The sequence below is a fragment of the Chlamydotis macqueenii genome, chromosome Z, assembly GCF_036417535.1.
Source record: "Chlamydotis macqueenii isolate bChlMac1 chromosome Z, bChlMac1.mat, whole genome shotgun sequence".
Classification (NCBI taxonomy): Eukaryota; Metazoa; Chordata; class Aves; order Otidiformes; family Otididae; genus Chlamydotis; species Chlamydotis macqueenii.
In genome coordinates, this window is record NC_141593.1 from 33,189,082 (window position 1) to 33,207,297 (window position 18,216).

The window sequence follows — 18,216 nt, forward strand, 5'->3', positions numbered from 1 at the left end:
AATTAAATCATTAAAATGGATTTTATACATTACAGCCCAATTCAATATCCTATCATTTTCAAAACACATCCTATGTAGACAAACTTGTATCCAGATAGATCTTTTACAGAGCCCATACGAAGACCTCGGAACTAAGGAAATTAGCATTATGCAGTTTGTTCTTCAATTGTTGTACTTATCAAAGACAGCCATCTGTGGTCTTTGTTTTACTGAGTTTTGGGGAAACAGATCACATACAGGCCTCACGGGGAAGTTATAATTATGAACCAAAAGGCTTTTTACAAGGTCTGATATGAAAGAACAGCCAATAAATCTGTTTAGTTTTGTACCTTCAACCTTAAATACTGTACATCGTTAATTCCCCGCTTTGCTCTTCAGTTTCAAGTCCTTTGTTCCATTGTTTCTTTCTTCCCTCATTTATACCTTCCTGTTCACGTTTTTCTGTTTCTTTTCTCTGCGCTGTAGCAAGAGAATTGAGAATGGTCTTAAGTTTCAAACTACTGCCAAAATGTAGCTGCTCACACTTGGAAATGTTCGAGTGTACCCAATTCCAAACCTCCGCTTGAGGAGCTATGTTGGGTGTGTGTGCCTGATCACTTCAGGTTGTTGAGCTGTGGGGCAGTGAGTCGGGGAGAAAGAGTCTGAGCAAAGAGACATTTTGGTCTTCAGGAAGACACATCTTTCTTGAATTGGCGTGAATAATTCGAGAGAGCAATGGTGGTTCACTGAGGAGTTTGACAAGACCAAGAAAACCTTTGTAACTTAATCCAAGGAAGATGATGCAGAAAAGATTTCTTTTGTAAAAATAAAAATATGTTTAGACTGAAATGTTCATCTTTATGAATATAATTATATTATTTTGATTACTGTGCTTATATCCAGTACTTCAGATACCAGATTCCTATTCATTAGGACTACTTCTGACTGAAAACAATGCATTACTTCACCACTATAAAAATAAACAAAGAAACCCTGTTGTGTTCTTGTCTTCTAGCCGTATACTGCTTGTGTACTGATGTAGAGGATGGTAGTTAAGCAATGGAATTAGAGTAGCAAAGCTCTCCATACTACAAGCAGCATAGCTTCTTAAAGGGTAATAAGAGAGAAGAACTGACATCTGCATCTCTTCCATGAAGATGACTGAAGTTTCTGAGGGATAATGACTTTTTTTCCAGTCTCCTTTAAATCAAGAATCATATTAAAATTCAACTTTATGGACTGACGGTCTTTCTTGAATGAGTTCTTCCTCTTGTATATCTGCTTTCTTAAATTTTCCTCTCAAAATAAACAACATTTTATCTTTTAAAAATGGTTTGCTCACAATCAAATGTCCTTAATAGTATTAACTCAGGAATAGGCTCATGCAGAAGAAGGAACATAGTTCAGAAACTGCACAGAGTAAACAGCAGGTATATTATGCTTAACTCTAAGTGCATTCCTACTATGCCCAACACTATAGTTTTTATCACTAGAAAAAAATGCTTTTGTGAGATTATAAAACTGAAGAAATACGTATTCACCAGAATATGTTTCAGTTTTGTATTAACACACATTACAAAATTAAACATAACAATATATGTAGTGTTCTGAATACAAGAATTACAATAGCACCAGTCTTGTGATGTAAATAATGTAGAATCACAGTATTCACTGAATTATAGACATAATTCTCTCAAAGCTATTTTTGTAATTTTAGAATGAGTGAATTAGGACTTGAAGGAATTCAGTAAGTTTCAGTGTGTACAAAAGAGATCTGGAAATCTTTTGTGATTTTTTTTCAGATTAAAAGCTTGATCTCCATAAAGCTAATAAAAACACAAATGTTTTAGAATATTTTGGTTTGGAAGAAGTGTTCTTGTGGCCTATTGCCTATCCATTTTTTTTCACAACCATTGTCTTTGAGTGAACTACTTCTTTGTCAAATTTGTTTGAATTTGGTTAGTAGATTTAAAAGATACTTGACAGGGAGAGAAGGTGTTTAAAAGCGAGAGGCACACAAAGATCTCCTGTTGCCCATTCCTTTATAGACATCTAGGCTAACCACTGGGTTCTTTTCACTGACCTGTTCTGTCTTGGTTCTGTTGCTCTTAAGAGGTGTATGGACAGTTCTGATGAGATAAATCCTTTGTTTATCTGGGAAGAGTGGCCTCCATAGGTGAACAACAGAATTTACTTTGTTATTGCTCTCACCCTCTTGAAATTCCCCTGCTAATGCTGATCCTCTGAATAGTGATTTTCCCCTGAGTTTACTCAGAGTCTAATTCGTAAGTATTAAAAGCTGGAAGAAATCCCGGTAACTTCTCAGGATTTTTGGCCCTTACTTTACTAAACCTCTTAGAGACAACAGCTTCCTATAGCAACAGAAAAACTGATTTCTTTTTCTTTCCCTGATTTGATTATGTTGTATTCTTTGAACTCTATTATCCTAATAAAAGCTCTAAAAATCTGTGAAAAAAAAAACTTAATTTTTGTGAAAAACAAACCTTCATTTTTAAGGACATTTACATTAAAATTTATGAAAAAATGTTTGGAACAGTTAATTGTATTGAAAAGCAATTCAGCAGCCTTTCAGGGCAGAAATATCCTTGCACTGGAATATAAGAATTTTAGCTTCATTAGTGTATTGTATTAGATCTGTTGAAATCAACACAACTAACAATCTGTAGTGCACTGAAGTCTTCATACTCTTCAATCACTGTCAAGCAGTTCAAATGAAATACAGAAAAGGGAGGTTCTCCCCTCTTCTCACAAAAGCAAATCTCTGAGATCACTGTTGTCTCAGAAATAAGCATGAGTTATTTATTAGCTACTGAGCAAGTAACAAGCACCTTGATCAAAATTCTCTATTGATGTAATTCATTTATTAAATAATTAGGAGAGGTATTTAAATCATCTCAACAGGCTTTTTCAAGATAGCACCAATAAACTCATCAGTTTTTATTAAAAAAAGGCCAGAGAAGTGGTGGATGCCCTATCCCTGGAAACGTTCAAGACCAGGTTGGATGAGGCTCTGAGCAACCTGATCTAGTCGGAGATGTCCCTGCTCCTTGCAGGGGGGTTGGACTAGATGATCTTTGAAGGTCCCTTCCAACCCAAACCATTCTGTGATTCTATGATTCTATAAGTTTATGTGTAACCAAGCTCTGTTAGTCAATTTTCCCTGGAATTGCAGAAGCAACAGCAGGAGATCCCAAGAGTGCGTTTTTAGATCCCTTTTTTTTGTTTTTCAGTGAAAATTATCAGAAATAAAAACAGGTGTAGATGGATACTCAGAGTATTTGGTTTGGGGAATTCTTTAAACAATTAGCCTTTCTATGTTGGTCTAGAAAACTCCTTAAGCAAAAGCGTTAGTGTCTAGCAAAAGTGTCTGGAAGCTTGGCATAAAGATTACCATTAAAAAAAAAAAAAAAAGAAATCCTGGAAATATTTTTGTCTGTATCTGTTGTTGCCAACAGTAAAGGTGAGGAGGTTCTGTCTACAGTATTTTTCCTCTACTTTTGCAATGTACTTGTGCTTGTCTGACATAGTCCTTTCAGTCTCCTATATGGCTTTAAACTGTAAAAGGATAGATTTGGAAATCTATCCTTCTAGATAGGAAGAAATTCTGTACTCTGAGGGTGGTGAGGCACTGAAACAGGTTGCCCAGGGAACTTGTGGGTGCCCCATCCCTGGAAGTGTTTAAAGTCAGGTTGGATGGGGCTTTGAGTGACCTGATCTAGTGGAAGGTGTCCCTGCCCATGGCAGGAGTGTTGGAACTAGATGATCTTTAAGGTCCTTTCCAACCCAACCCATTTTATGATTGTATGATTCTATGATTCTATATAGAAAGACTGTCCAGCTACTCACATACATATTCATTTAACATGTCACAGGCAAGGAGGAAGGATCAATAACCCATGCATGCCAAAGGCAAGGAGGAGGGATAAATAATCCCTGAAACAGTGTCCCTCAGCTCAGAGAGGAGAGGTGATTCTGCTGCATCTGTCCCTTGCAAGACTGAATAATTGCTGTGAGGAACCCCAGAAGGAGGTTTTACACCTCTGGCGCAAATAGCATACAGTTGCAAGTGACCCAGAGGCTGGCCAAATAGATGAGGTGATAGAGGGCAAGGGCAGAATCAACCTCTGGCAGCAGGTAGGCAGATGGGGGGGGATGAGGTACAGGGCAAATTCACCCTACTCAGTGCCACATCAGCTGTAACACACTCACCATGGGCAGGGTTTGAGAGGAGCTTTAAAATTTTTTTTAGGAAACTTATGACTTATTTCTTTTCTTAATTTTAAGGTGGTCAGTACAAAGGTCCTGAAGTAAGATTTTTGACATGTCAAATAGAAATTTACTCTAATGTTATGAAGTGGTAACACTGCATCTGCATATATTTAAAATAAGTTAAAATTAAGTTAAAGACAGCTGGTTTTTTCCTATTAAATGCTGATTTTTAAGCCCTTCTCAGAACTAAATCTGGATTTTTAATTATTATTTTTAAAAACCTCAAATCTCTAATAAGGACTTAGGTTAATACTTTTCAAAACCCATAGCTGCTTTAGTACAAAATGTCTCACGATTACATTGGTTTATACACACATATAAATCCTATTGATGTTCATGTATCACTGAATATCCCAAGATAATATTCTAGGATTAAGCTTCAGTATTAATTTTTTTTGTGTGTGTGTGTAAATCATCCTCTGATATAGCATTAGATTTACAGAGGTTCCATTATTTAATTACACTGAAAATTACAGCATAGTCCTGCAACTCCAAAAAACATCGAACAATTTTGGTTAGGAATGTGAAACAGTGTGCAGCTCTGTGTGAGCTGATCTATTAGGATCTGAAGCTGGCCTTGGGAGGTAGAAAAAGAAATACAAGGCTTTTCTTCTGTTGGTACACTGTCACTAAATCCTCCCACTGGTATTTTCGTAAGACATTGTACTAGGGCATTCACCAAAGAAGCTCCAATCTCCTGACATAATGTCCCTCCTCTCATGACCCAAGAGGACCTGTTTTTAGCCAGCAGAGTTTTTAGCAGCTCATTTCCACCTCAAGTAGCTTTCCTCTTTTTGTGACTGCAGGGTAAAACTGCAGTTTGTATTGCCAACGAATTAAAGCAACAGCCAATTCACTCCTCCTTAAGAGCAAAGCAAATCAACTGATGCACTACTTTCTTTTTTTTTTTTTTTTTTTTTTTAAAAAAAAAGGTGTTTTTATACAGAAATGCGATGAAAGCCATTAGATGTAGCTCTTTGGTGTAACAATATGTATGGGTAAGCGATAGAACAAAGTCTTTGGGGAGAGTTGTAAACCTTAACCTGGCCTTAATTTTGCAACTGATCTCTATTCCCTGGTTAGAGTCCAATGCACCTGCACCTCTGGCAACATTTAAAGTAAGCCTTGGTGATAATTAAGACAGTTTTCTAGCTGCACACCCTCGCATGTCAGCAGATAAACAAAACTGAAGCAATATAAATGTCCACATGCTTTCACAGAGATCCTCCATTCTTTACAGCTTTCTTGAACATACATAGCTGTTCCGTTTGACCTTCCTGCAGTCAGTTGCTTGCCATTTTCCTTGCCTCTGCACCAATGCACAATTTCTTCCTCTCTTTGGAAAGTGGTAGGAGCCTCTTCTCCAGTTTATGTAGGTTACAGGTTCTCCTCCGTTCCACTCCCAGTGTCCAGAATTTACTTGGTCATTCAAGCCTATGTGAAATTGGAAAGACCAAATCAGTGATGTTTACCGCCTCTGGAGCCTTATGCTAACAGAAGCATGTTGTTCTATCCCTTTGTTAGATAAATGCATGCAATATTGTTCCAAGAGAAAAAAAAAACCCATCTGGAAGAATACAAGTGAAATACAATTTAATACTTCATAGGCCACCTGAATCACAATTAGTGCTATCTCAATAAGGGGAAATATACTTTTTCTGCATTATTACTTATGCAAAATGTTTTCTCTCTTTCCATCTATTGCATGTCTATCAACTCCCAAGTTTCTCTTTTGGTACTTAAGACACCAAGCAGAATGTTGTATGCAAGTCTGAGCCGCCTCAGATGCCTTCAGATTCCTTCTGAAAATAAAATCGTGCAGATCTTTGTAGACCTTGTTTACCCTGTTGAAATTAACAGTTGTAAAATTAGGTCGTGTGAATTACTATGATCTAAAACACAACTTTTCACTTAGCCTCTGAGTTACTAAGACCAACATGGGTGGTATATTTTCAGACATGATTTATCTTCTTAGATAAAAGAGACCAAGATCAGAAAATTGTCACAAGGTCTTGTAGTCTTTATTCTTATCAGAGGAGTTTATTTCTCTCAGGTTAACAGAATCATGATACCATTAAACATGATCCCATACTAACTGTAGTTTTTAAAGTTAATTTAGTATACCGACTAAATGCATCTCAGAAAATTACTAAAAGCTGAAAACTGCAGTTCACAATTGCAAAAAAAAAGAACCTAAAATATGTACAGTGTAGCAGAAACAAGAAGGCTTAGAAGAAAACAATAGCACTAGTCCATGAGCTAAGGGAGTTGTTCATAGAAAGGGATCAGGAGGTACAGAGAAGGCCCATCTGAGGTTTTTTCATTTCTCATTAAATGAAAGGTACCTGATCAGAAATAGGCAGCTAAGTCTAAGATGATGTGATGAAATCTTTAGGTGATCATCTAATTAATTCACAAGATTTCTGATACAAGATGGCACCATTAAATTAGCAGTAATATAAAAACTTATTTCAAATATTTTTTTAAAAAGATAAATTAGAGATAAATAAACTAACAATCAAAAGAAAGAAGAGGTAAGAGTAGGAGCTCCACCAGAACTTATTATACCAGCTAGTATTAAAGTGGGAAAGGTTTCAAGGCAAAAACAATCCAGCAATAGGCAACATGGCAAACTCTTCTTTTTGATAGTTATAAAATTAGCCAGATAAACTATAGCTTTCAGTTTATGCCTTGCTCTGAAATAATAAAAACAGCAGAAGGTTGACAACAATGCAACGTTTGAAAACTGGGCTGGAACTGCTGCAGCAGTTTCTGCTTTCAAAGTGCACATGAGCTGTAATCCTGGGATGGGAAAGGCAGCTGATGTACTTGCCTATCCAAAAGGGCTTCCTCCCACTGAAGTCCCACAGCCACTGCATGTGTTGTTCATTAGCCACGCTTGCTAGACTCCCCAGGTATCTAGGCTCAAGGAGAAAGGACAGAGTAATTAGCATTCCACAGAGTGACAGACAGCTCCCATTGACTTATCAACAAGGGACACCGATTCTAGTACAAAGCATATAAATAATGTTCCACAGGAAAACCACAACTTACTGGCATGAAAGAATAATTATATGAAGATAAAGTCTTAAAATTCTGGATTACTTGGAGAGGAACCAAAGTCCTAGTCTGATTTTTCTAGCAGAAAAATTAAATCAGCTGGGCAACTGAAAAAAAATGTATACAGGAACTGTGTACTCACAAACTGTTTTAAACCATTGACACAATAATTGATAGATTCTTTTATTTAAAATAATAATTTAACTGCATTAAAATCCAAGCCACTGAAATATACAGCTTCACCCATTTGGTAATAGAGCAGAAAATAACTTTTAAAAATTGTGTTCTGACAAAACTAAAGCTTTGAACAACACAGTTAAAATGTTGGCCATGTTTCAAAACAGACCTAACTGCATGTAATTTAGGGGTCTGGCTGAGAGTGGTGGCGTGGTTCTGAGAGGTAATGTTGGGTTGTCTGCAATGACTACGCAATTACTTCAGATTGGAGAGCAGTTGTGGTGTGTGTTAACTAGACTATTTCAGAATGAAGCCAGTACATAAGCTCTGCTCTGTGTTTGTACCTAAAGTATGCCAGCCCCAAAGGAGGACTAGCAAACCCTAGTCACTGAGTGACCTTGCCATTGTGAAGTCTTCCAGCTAGAGCCAAGCGTGCAAGCACCAGCAGGCTGCTCTGAAGCCATTTAGAGATCTTGCTAAATCCTGAAGCATTAAGAGACAAATTACATCCTTCACATTTGCCAGGAGCTGTCAGACATCAGTAGCTCCACTTTCTTATTTTTCCATCTTTTTTCCTGCCTTGATATCATGTCACCTTTTTACCTCTCACACCTGCTGTTGCCTTCGCTCCGATGCTGAGCCTATGTCATTTCTGTTGTCCCATATTTCTAACTGTTGCTCAGTCTAACAGTGGTGCCAACCCCCTAAGCCTTCCAGAACATCTTGGGTGATGCTTGATAGGGCCCAAGCAAACAACACTGCTCAACAAAACATGTTTAAAGAGAGCCAAAACCTTTTCTAGCAGCAGAATATGTCAATGGCATTGTGAAGATTTTGCTTATCTCACAACCGTTGCCAGATAACAAAGACAGAAGATCAATGTTGCTCCAAAAGAGATAAAGTTTGTCTTCTTTAAGGCACAACAACCAGACCTCAAGAGTGGCATGACAGATTTGAGTCCACTATGGAGATCATGAACACATCTTGGGGTGCAAGCCCACCATGAAGCCTACTGCCCAGTTAGAGACCCATGGCTGAAGCTCCATTCCGGTTTGCTGCCTTGTATCTCTTCTAACAGTACTGATTCCTTGGGTGCCATATCATAATGCCATACAAGACAGGGAAGCAGGAGAATTTTACATCGGGAGGAATTCAAAGTAGTAGCTCACAATATTTGTCACAGTCCCTACTGCACGAAATCTAAATCATTCCTTAATCTGGGCACACAGGGGCATGGTATGGAACAAACTAATTGTAATTCTGATGGGATGGTCCTGCTGCAAAGGCCTTCTCCATCATCCCTGCAATCAACGAAAGCAGCAGGGGATTCACCCGCTGCTCCGCTTTGCACAGTGGGTCAGCCACAGCCCGCAGGACAGCTGAGTGTTAGCCCTGCCTCGCAGTCTGTGGAATCATGGTTGCCCTAGACCAAGCAACCCACAGTGACATAGGTCCCATCAGGGGCCCCCTAAATTCAGGGGCTGCCAAAGAACAAAGTGTAAAGCATCTTGTTGACATCTGTGTTCACTCTCCTCAGGTAGAGGTGTGGCAGGATGGCCTCAGAAGCATTGATCATGTACAAATGGCAGACCATCCCAGCAGAAAGTAGTTAGCAGTTATCTGGTAGAGCTCCCATCAGAATTTTGCACCCGCTGGTGGCACAGGCTCCCAAAACTTCACTCAGTGAAGCTCCCAGTAGAGGCTTTGACTGTGCTTCTTATCATGGCTGGTGCCTGTAAGAGTGACAAGAGTGACATGCTTCAACATTTCTGGGCCCATCTACCAGGCACCGAATCTCTAGAGAACCAGGAAAAAAAGCTGTTACACTGACAAAACCTCTTGGAAAGTTTGGTACTCCATCTTCTTCCTCAAACAAAAAGTCCAGGAAAGCAGGTTGAGTTAATTCAGGGTGTCCTCCCAGTGTAACTGGTTCAGTGGCAGGATGCCATTCTCCCTCACAGTGACTGTAGCTGGCCACTGACCAAACTTGGGACTAAGAGAAATTTGAGCAACAGTCTCTGTGGCATCACTACTAGCTGACCAAACCAAAACCAGGGCATTTTATCTGTGTTTGGCTTAAGGACAAGCAAAGCCCTGGAGCTAAATTGTTTACTTTGAGTAACCATAGCTTACTGCTGTTGTTTCAATTATTTTTGAAATGTGAAAACAAAAAGCATCAAAGTGTCTCAGTAACTGCTGTATCATTTATGATGTACAGGGGTGGTCTGAGCAGCAATAAGAGTTTCAGACTTTGACTTGAATCCCAGTACCAGGGAGAGACTTCAGCACTGTGTAAGGAAAGCACTGCAATAATTACAACGTTATCTAATCTTTTCTCCATAGGAGTGCTTTCTAAATGCAGCCTGAGAAACACACAAGACTGAAGAGAGAACAACTGTTCTAATTGTTACACCTAGTCAGGGGTTTTGATATATTGTAGGGAAATGAGAACGGTCCTGAAGGAACATACTGCTGATGATAATATTACTAACTGTACCTCTAGACAGAGCGCCAGACACAGGAAATGATGAGATAATGTTATTTATGGAGTTATGTAAATCTAACACTTCCTAATTTGAATGACTCTAGAGAAGGGGTCATAATGCCTTATTGAAAAAAAACCAAAAGCACACGCATCACTGATTTCTGTGATAAATAAGCCCGTTTGAAATATTCCTGTGCGCTTTAAAATTTTTGCTATCAAGTCAAGAGCATCTGTCATCTTAGAGCAGTTGCCCAAATTAAGGAAATATTTTGGGTAGCCATTGAACTTGTAGTATTATATGCAAAACACTTAGCACAAAGTCTTTGCTGATTTTACATTAAATTCTCCAATACATTTAAAGGAGCTTTGTACCATTCTGACAAATTTAACTTCAGCAAAAGCAGACTTGATTAGCTGTAAAGGTCTCTGCAACACAGGAGGACATTTAATTTGAACTGCTGTAGTAAATCCATGTCCTATACTGATGGTGAAGGGAGTGGGGAGTGACTGAGAGGCTCTGCTTATTCCAGGCTTTTGTTTGATCACCTAGGGAGTAATTCTGGTGCCTTGAAATAGGTGTCTAGTGTGGCTTGCAACGCCTCATGGAGTTCAAAACATTCAGATGAGGCTGGCAAACATGATGCAGATCTTACAGGGGCCCTGCACTTCCAGAGTGGCAGTTGAGAGTCAGACAAGATAAAATGGGTCTTTAAAATTACTCTAGGTACCTGACTCCCTCCTGTGCTGGAGTCACTAGCAATAACACAAGTTAGATCAGTCACTTACACAACTGGCACAGCATTAGGAGAGGAAGGCAGCAGGGTCCATCCTGCTTTGCACTAGGCAACACTGAGCCATCATGGAGGTTCTAACCTATTATTTTAGATGTGGTTCTGCCTATGGCTGTCCTAAGGACTGAGGCCACATGCTGCTAATATACAAACACCAAACAAAATAACAACCCCTGCCTTTGTAAGCTGGCAGTAAAGGACCTGAAATCTGACTATATTTAAGGTCTAATTAAGTGTTCAATTTCAAGAAGATGAAGGTATAATCTGACTAAAAAAGCAAAAGATGCAACTGTGGGTTCTGTCTATCCAGTGGAGAGTCCCTTCAGTGGCAGCAGAGAAACCATCTCCCATGCGAGTGAGCCCTGCTGCACTGACCCTTGGGGTGGATATGTTCCTATGGGATAAACAAGAACTGCGACATAAATCACCAAAATTGCTGCTAAGTCAGGCTGCTGTGGGATCACTCAGCCGTAATATCCCCCAGATGCTTCTCTTCATGTTGCCAAGGGCCTCTTCATGCATACAAAACAAAGCTAAGAGAAATTAGTTCTCCAACCACCCTTCTTTCCAGTGTGTCGGAGAAGGTTAGAAATGATGCAAGATTTTCACAGCAATTAGCTGAGATTTTTTTTACAGCCACACCATCACCGTGGAATACAGCAAGCTGCATCAAGATAAGCACATTTTTTGTGTCTATCCCTGCACATGGAAATTTAAGAAAAGATTAGTATGCCACCTGCAACAAATGGATGCAGTGTATGTGAAGGCTCATTAGAAGCTCAAATATATTTGCATAAGCCCATACACATATAGTTATATTCAGACAACAATTGCTTCCACATTAAATTAGCATTGCTTTGATGGAATAGAATTGTAGAATCATCAAATACCACATTGAAAGGGACCTAAAGGATCATCTGGTCCAACTTTTCATGGCAAAAGCACAGTCTAGACAAGATGGCCCAGCACTCTGTCCAGCTGAATCTTAAAAGTGCCCAATGTTGGGGAATCCACCACTTTCCTGGGGAGATTATTCCAACGGCTGACCGTTCTCATTGTGAGAAATTTTCCTCTTGTGTCCAGTCAGAATCTCCCCAGGAGTAACTTGTACCCATTACCTCTCATCTTTTTCCATGTGACTCCTTGTAAAAAGGGAGTCTTCATCTTCATTGTAGCCACCCTTTAAATACTGGAACAAGGTGATAAGGTCTCCCCTAAGCCTTCTTTTCTCTGAATAAACCAAGTTCCCTCAGCCTTTCCTCATGTGGCAGGCTTCCCAGTCCTTTCATCATCTTTGCGGCCCTTCTCTGGACCTTCTGCAGCCCATCCAAATCTTTTTTGTACAGCATGGTCTCAAGTCTGTCATCTCAGGATAACAGTGTTTTCCCTAAGATGTTAGGAGGTTGTTAGTTGGAGACTGTTACTGAAACAGCTTTAACAATGCTTGTGCTTTTTTCCTGTTCTGTATAATAGAACAAGTCTAGCAAGAAAATTGAATAGAAGTTTAAAATAATGCCATTTTTGTAATAATAAAAATTATTATTATTTTTCAGTGAAATTGGTTGATTTACTGAAAGTCAATTCTAATCTTTTCATTCAATGTCTAATGTTTGTTTGATCTATTAAAAAAATGAGGATTGACCTCCATGCTGATTTTATTTGCTTGTTGGAAATATCAGCTATTTAGATGTCAACAGCAGAAGTATTAATAACAGAAATACTACAATTGGTGGTGGTGGTGATTGCCAGGGGGCAGCTGGGCAAAAGCACAAGACAAAATTTATTAAGTTATCTTCTTATACCAATTTAAAGTGTGTGCCTGGGGTTGTACTTTTGTAAATCAGTTCCAGATGGAGGCCAGGAGTACTCCATTTACCAGAATAAAGCTTCCTTAGTTCGTGGTAGTCTGACATTAATTGAATCTTCACTGCCTGAGGATTCATTTGCTTGTGGATTCAGTGATATGCCTTGACTTTCTGTGTAGGTGTTTTATACTGTCATTGATTTACTGGTATTCAGTTTAACATCTACATTGCACACTATAGCCTTCAATAAGAAGTTACTGCCTATAAATACTAAGAGCACACTCTTTTAGGAAATGGGGAACACCTCCCAGTGGAGTGACATAGATTCATAATGGATCAATTGAATGTTGAAGTCTTCAGAAAAAAAAAAAAATTAGAATATTCACAACTTACAGCTTTGTTTGGATAAGTAACAAAATAAAAGCAGGTGACAGAAAACCATTTTAGGAGCTGAAATTTTAAGTAAACCAATTAATAATGTGAAATTTGTAGTGAGTTCACAACAGCAGGTAACATTTACATTTTAATAAAGAATAACTTCCATCAACTGGGAGGTATTAGAACCAAGATTTTTCTTTTGCATGTTACCAAGACAACATAATCTGGCATAACTGAGTGGAATGAATCAAGGTTTGTTATGCATGCTTGTCTGTGGTTCATGTTTCCTTCATGTCCTTCAACCACTTATGGAATATATTCTGTTTCTTTCATCTCCAACTCTTCCCTGTTTCAATTTTCATTTCATGGAGTAATGAAGAGGTCTGTTAAAGCTCCTGCTATTGTTCAGCTTGGTCTTCAACCTGGTGCTCATAATTCAACACAAGGGACAGAACATGCATGATACCAGGGCAAGCTCCATCTTACCGTGACTAGCATTTCTTCATCACTCCTAAAACCAAAATCACAAAGCAAGCCTCCAAAGAGCCAAGCTGGCAGATTTTCTATTTGTCTCCTACTTTGAGACAACTATTATTATTATTATTATTTATTAGCTTATATTTATCCTTAAATGTCAGAAATTTACTGTTAAATTGTATGTTAAAGTTTTCAAGTAGTTACAGAATCTGAAGAGCTGCATCTTCAGAAGAATATGGTAAGGCACACAGGAGCTGGCAACATTGCACTGTTTCTATGTCAAATGAAGGTAAAGCCAAGGAAGTGGTGGGTCAGAGAGGATGAAAGACTGAGTCTTTGCTCCATTTCTCTCTTCCCAGACTAAGTCTCCCATTAGGAAAGCACCCTCACTGCAGATGGATAGCTTCAGGAATTCATGTTCTGAGTAAGGTAGCATCACTGCCTGAAACATTATAAGACTAATAAAATTTCTATCCTCCACTGGGTGTGAATCCCAGGGCTTGGAATAAACTCAGCCTCGAGAGCAGCATTCAGCTCAGGGCACAGCAAACACTTAGAGAAGTCTCTTACTGTTCTCTGCAAGCTCGAGCAGCAGTGTTCCAGGTGACCTTGTGATTCACTACCAGGAGGTAGCAGCTGCCCTCGTGATGACTCCATCCAGAAGGACATTTCTTCATGCTTACCTCCTAAAATAAAAGAGGAGAGGGTAAAACAGACTCCTGCTCACAGCAAGCTAGGTCTGTGTGCTAATAATCAGACTGAAGGCTGGAGGTGCTGCTTATGGCCGCCTCAGAATTAAATTGAACATGAACTTTGGAGTGTTTCAGTAAAGCTATAGCATTGCTTAAAAGATGTAAAGAAATACATGCCTGCCAGAGGAGCCTACAATTTAAAATAAGTAGCTTTAAAGGTTTCAAAAGTCCTCTTAAGAGACCACATTAGTTTTGACACCATTTTCTCTCTCCTGCAGTCTGTGCAAGGAATGCACTGCAACAAAAAGCATGACATTTTATGTGGTGGAGTGGATGTGTTTACAGAATACCTAAATGAGCTAATTTTATTAACTCCCACTCATTCTCTCACAGATTTCATTCACTGATGTGGGTCTCATGCCCACATCCCCACAAGCACCAAGACATACGTGCCTATGTGGTTCATCCTGGAGCACCTGTGGTTGACAGAGAGGAAAGGCAATCCCAGCAATCAAGCCCTCAACATGTCTCTGGAAATCTTTTTTTTTTTTTTTCTGGTGACAGCAGACCTGACTCTGGACAACTCTTTTATTCCCTGTGCAAGTCAATAGTTGTTATAGGAAAGTTCTTTGCTTGAGAGTCTCACTCATTGTAGACTCCATGCTCTGGTTTAGATGCATATTCATGGTAACATTTTTACCTTGCTTTGGGAATTCGAGAATTTCCATATTATCCCATCACATTGAAATAACTTTTGAGTCCTTTCTTCATAATGCAAGAACCCCTTTAATTCTGGTGTACAGGCCTTTGGAAAAGAATGAAAGTCCTGGAAAGAGGAATGTCATTTGAACATTTGAAGGAAAATAATTACACAAAACAAACAAGCTACATGAAACAGATTAAATAGGTCTTATATTAAAACTTTAATGCCATGAAAACTCTTCAAGGGCTGAGTTGTTAATTTATCTCTGTATTGGTTAAATTCAGCTTTGGAGTGGGAAGGTTAGGCTGCAGATCTCAGAAGTGTTAAATCATTTTAGAAAATGGCATGACTGAAAATAGATGGTGAAAATGCCTGTGAAACAAAAGGTTTCATACCTGATGTCTTGAGCTTGTTTCAGATGCCAGTTCTGCCTTATCAGCTTGTGGGATTTCTGTCTTGCTAGAGGAGATGACATTTATCTGTGGTTGTGCTTGGTTAATTACTGACACTTGAGCCTTCTTGTTTGCTTTAGCTGATGAGGTGTCATCCTCTATTTTGAGTGATACCATCCCGTGATACTTTGGTTTACAGTATCACACACACAAGGAGAACAGGAGAGGGAAAAGAGCGGGTTAGCACATACAAGCAACTCTTAAGTAAACTAAAAAAACCCAAAATTATAACACAAAGTTTTGCAAAGTGACATCAAAGAAGAAGAAAGATTATATAGAAAAATTAAGTACTGGTCATAGTGAATTATTAGAGTGATAAAGCCTAGAAAGAACAGAATGAGGAAGAAATCATAGACACATCTGACCAATACTCATAATACTCTTACTTTGAAAAACACATCAGTTCCATTTCTAAATACAGATGAAGGACGAACCTGGAAAAGGTAGAACAGTAGAATGAAATGGGCATATTCATGTGTTACAGAAACAAAATGACTTTATGCAAGATTTACTACAAGATCTAGGTTACAAATCATGCGGAACACATCTTGGTTTTAGTTTTTTCTTCTTCAGAATGGAAACTGATCACCTCTGAAAACAGCCATTAAAAATCACACATTACAAATGTGTTTATAAACAGATTCCATTAACTTTTACAATCACAATAGCAGAATGTTACAGAACCACCTAGCTAAACCAGTATAGCTTCAGCAGGAAAATCAATGGGCAAGTTTTAAGTAACCGTTCCCTGCTTAAGCTAACAGGGACCCTGCTTAACTTCAGGACCACATGCACAGCTTCTATATATTTGCCTGGCTCCAGTTACTTCTTTCTTCTAGCTGACCCATAATTTAGACAAGACTAGAAGCTGCATAATTGCTGAAGTTGCTTGATACATGTTTCCTTCCCTAACTCGGTTTTTCTTCCTGTCTTGCACACATGGATCTTCAGAATCAGGAACTTTTTAATTTTTTTTTTTTCCCCTCACAGTACTTTTAAATAGCTCTCAGGTCTGACTCAGAGCAAACTCAGGTAGTTTATGGGTATTGTATGGTCAGGTAGGATCACTACAAAAATATGACAACTAAATTAAGATACTACATCCTAAAAAATTCACAAACCAGTCCATCACTGCACTACAGAAGTGTCTTACTATTCTGCCATTTCCAATCACTCTCAGCCTGGTCCTTGACCAATTCCCCAAGCTGTGTTCCTGCTGTGGGTCTCCTCCATGCTCTCTCATCCCTTTGGAAGTAGGCGGTGGGAACCCTTCCAAGGGAGCACTGCCACGCCTGGAAGGTGATGAGGAGCCCGAGGAAACTGGAAACAGTGTGCCTTTCCCCCAGAAGCCGTGCTTGCTTTGTCCAGAAGAATGGGAATAGCTGCATTGACCTGAAAGCATAAAAAATGGCAGATGGTCAGTTCTAACTATATCAGCAGATAACTGGTCACGTTGACACAGGCACATAAACAGCTTGTCATTAAAAGTTGGATGATTCTTTCACTTGATGTGGTTGATTTGCTGTTTGTTCAGTCATCCTCATTTGTGGGGTTTGCTATGACTATGACTGCAACTACTACCTGTAGATGTATGCTTTATATGTAATGCATCTGTCTACTCACAGATTGGAATTTCAACTAAGCATCTGCTGAAAATACCTGTTTTCATGCATAGATTGGTGTTTGGAGTGCTATTTTTTTTTCATCATGGATACCTTTATGATATCTTTAACTAATGTTGGTGATACTTTCGTCATGCCCAGACAATTTTCTCTTCAGAAATCCAGGACACTATTGTAGTTATGCCAATTAACTCCTGATTTACATTATGAATGTTGAAGAGAAAACAGATCTGAAATTTTAGAAGAAATTTTTGTAAAAGGAAGCCTAATTTATTACAGCACAGTTTCACCAAGCAGCAGAAGAAAAAAACACTCTTCAGCTGTCAGAGGACTCAGCTGCTATGCTAGTGATTTCTATTTTTCTATAGTTGCTTCTTTTTTTTTTGGTGTGATTTTAGGCATACCACATTTGATCTCTGAAAAACACAATAATGCAGAAATAAAAGGCTGAACTCTGTAATGATGCTGTGTGCTGTAATGTGTGAACTGTGTTTGTTAACCATTGGAAAATATATTGCTAAGAGCTGGCTTTAGTTGTTAAGTTGCTGTTTTGAGAGAAAAATAAAACTTTTTCAAAGGTGTGTAACAACTGTTAAGGAATAACTGGGAAAAAAAATTCTAATGGACCTAAAAACATTAAATAAAAACTTTAATAAATGAGAACTGAACTCGTGTTGTTTTGAAAAGTGGTTTGTTTCCTTGCCTCCTTCTCATTTTGTACTTACCACTTTCTCCATGCTGTGTTTTCTAAGAGGATGCATACAATTATGTGAGAGAATAAAGAGTCTGCAACTGTCAAGCCTGTTTTCTCTAAAAAGAAATTAATCATTTTGATTTGAAGGTGAGTATTAGGAACAACTTGTGGTTGAAAATAAGTAGCTACTCAGCCAAGATTCTTCCACCTTCTTAATGATGAAGATCAAAAAAGAATACCTCCTTTTGAGTCCAAAATTTTCACTACAGCTTTTGTACGGGTGCCAAGAACAGCATTCACAGGGGAGTTCAGAACTACTTCAAAGACTTCATCATCTTCCTCTAATCCGTCACAGGTAATTGCTATATTCCACGTCTTGGTTGACATTCCTAACAGAAATAAACATTTTAATTACTCCTTAAATGCTATTTCAATCAATCGAGGTGTCAAAGAAATATATTAATTAACATGTCTGCAGCTAGAATGGAGTAGCTGGTGTATGCCATTGTGTTGCTACCAACTGACTGGACTCCTGCTGTTCTCTCAAATAACATTGAGTTCGAATTTGTTCCCAAGCAATGGTGATTCAGTGCACACACTGTAACAAAAAG

The 18,216-nt window shown here is 38.7% G+C and overlaps 1 protein-coding gene across 1 annotated transcript in view; it reads right to left on the minus strand.

The window, feature by feature from the left end:
- Window positions 1–3,166: 3,166 nt before the first annotated feature.
- FREM1 (FRAS1 related extracellular matrix 1) overlaps window positions 3,167–18,216 on the minus strand; it is a 60,654-nt gene continuing 45,604 nt past the window's right edge. The window contains exons 29-36 of the mRNA XM_086770361.1: window positions 17,845–17,994; window positions 16,443–16,681; window positions 15,676–15,723; window positions 15,233–15,415; window positions 14,835–14,960; window positions 14,013–14,128; window positions 7,103–7,188; window positions 3,167–5,703 (exon numbers count right to left, since the gene is read on the minus strand). Coding sequence (XP_086626487.1) covers window positions 5,504–5,703; window positions 7,103–7,188; window positions 14,013–14,128; window positions 14,835–14,960; window positions 15,233–15,415; window positions 15,676–15,723; window positions 16,443–16,681; window positions 17,845–17,994 — 1,148 coding nt within the window. The 3' untranslated portion in view covers window positions 3,167–5,503. The remainder of the gene's footprint in view (window positions 5,704–7,102; window positions 7,189–14,012; window positions 14,129–14,834; window positions 14,961–15,232; window positions 15,416–15,675; window positions 15,724–16,442; window positions 16,682–17,844; window positions 17,995–18,216) is intronic.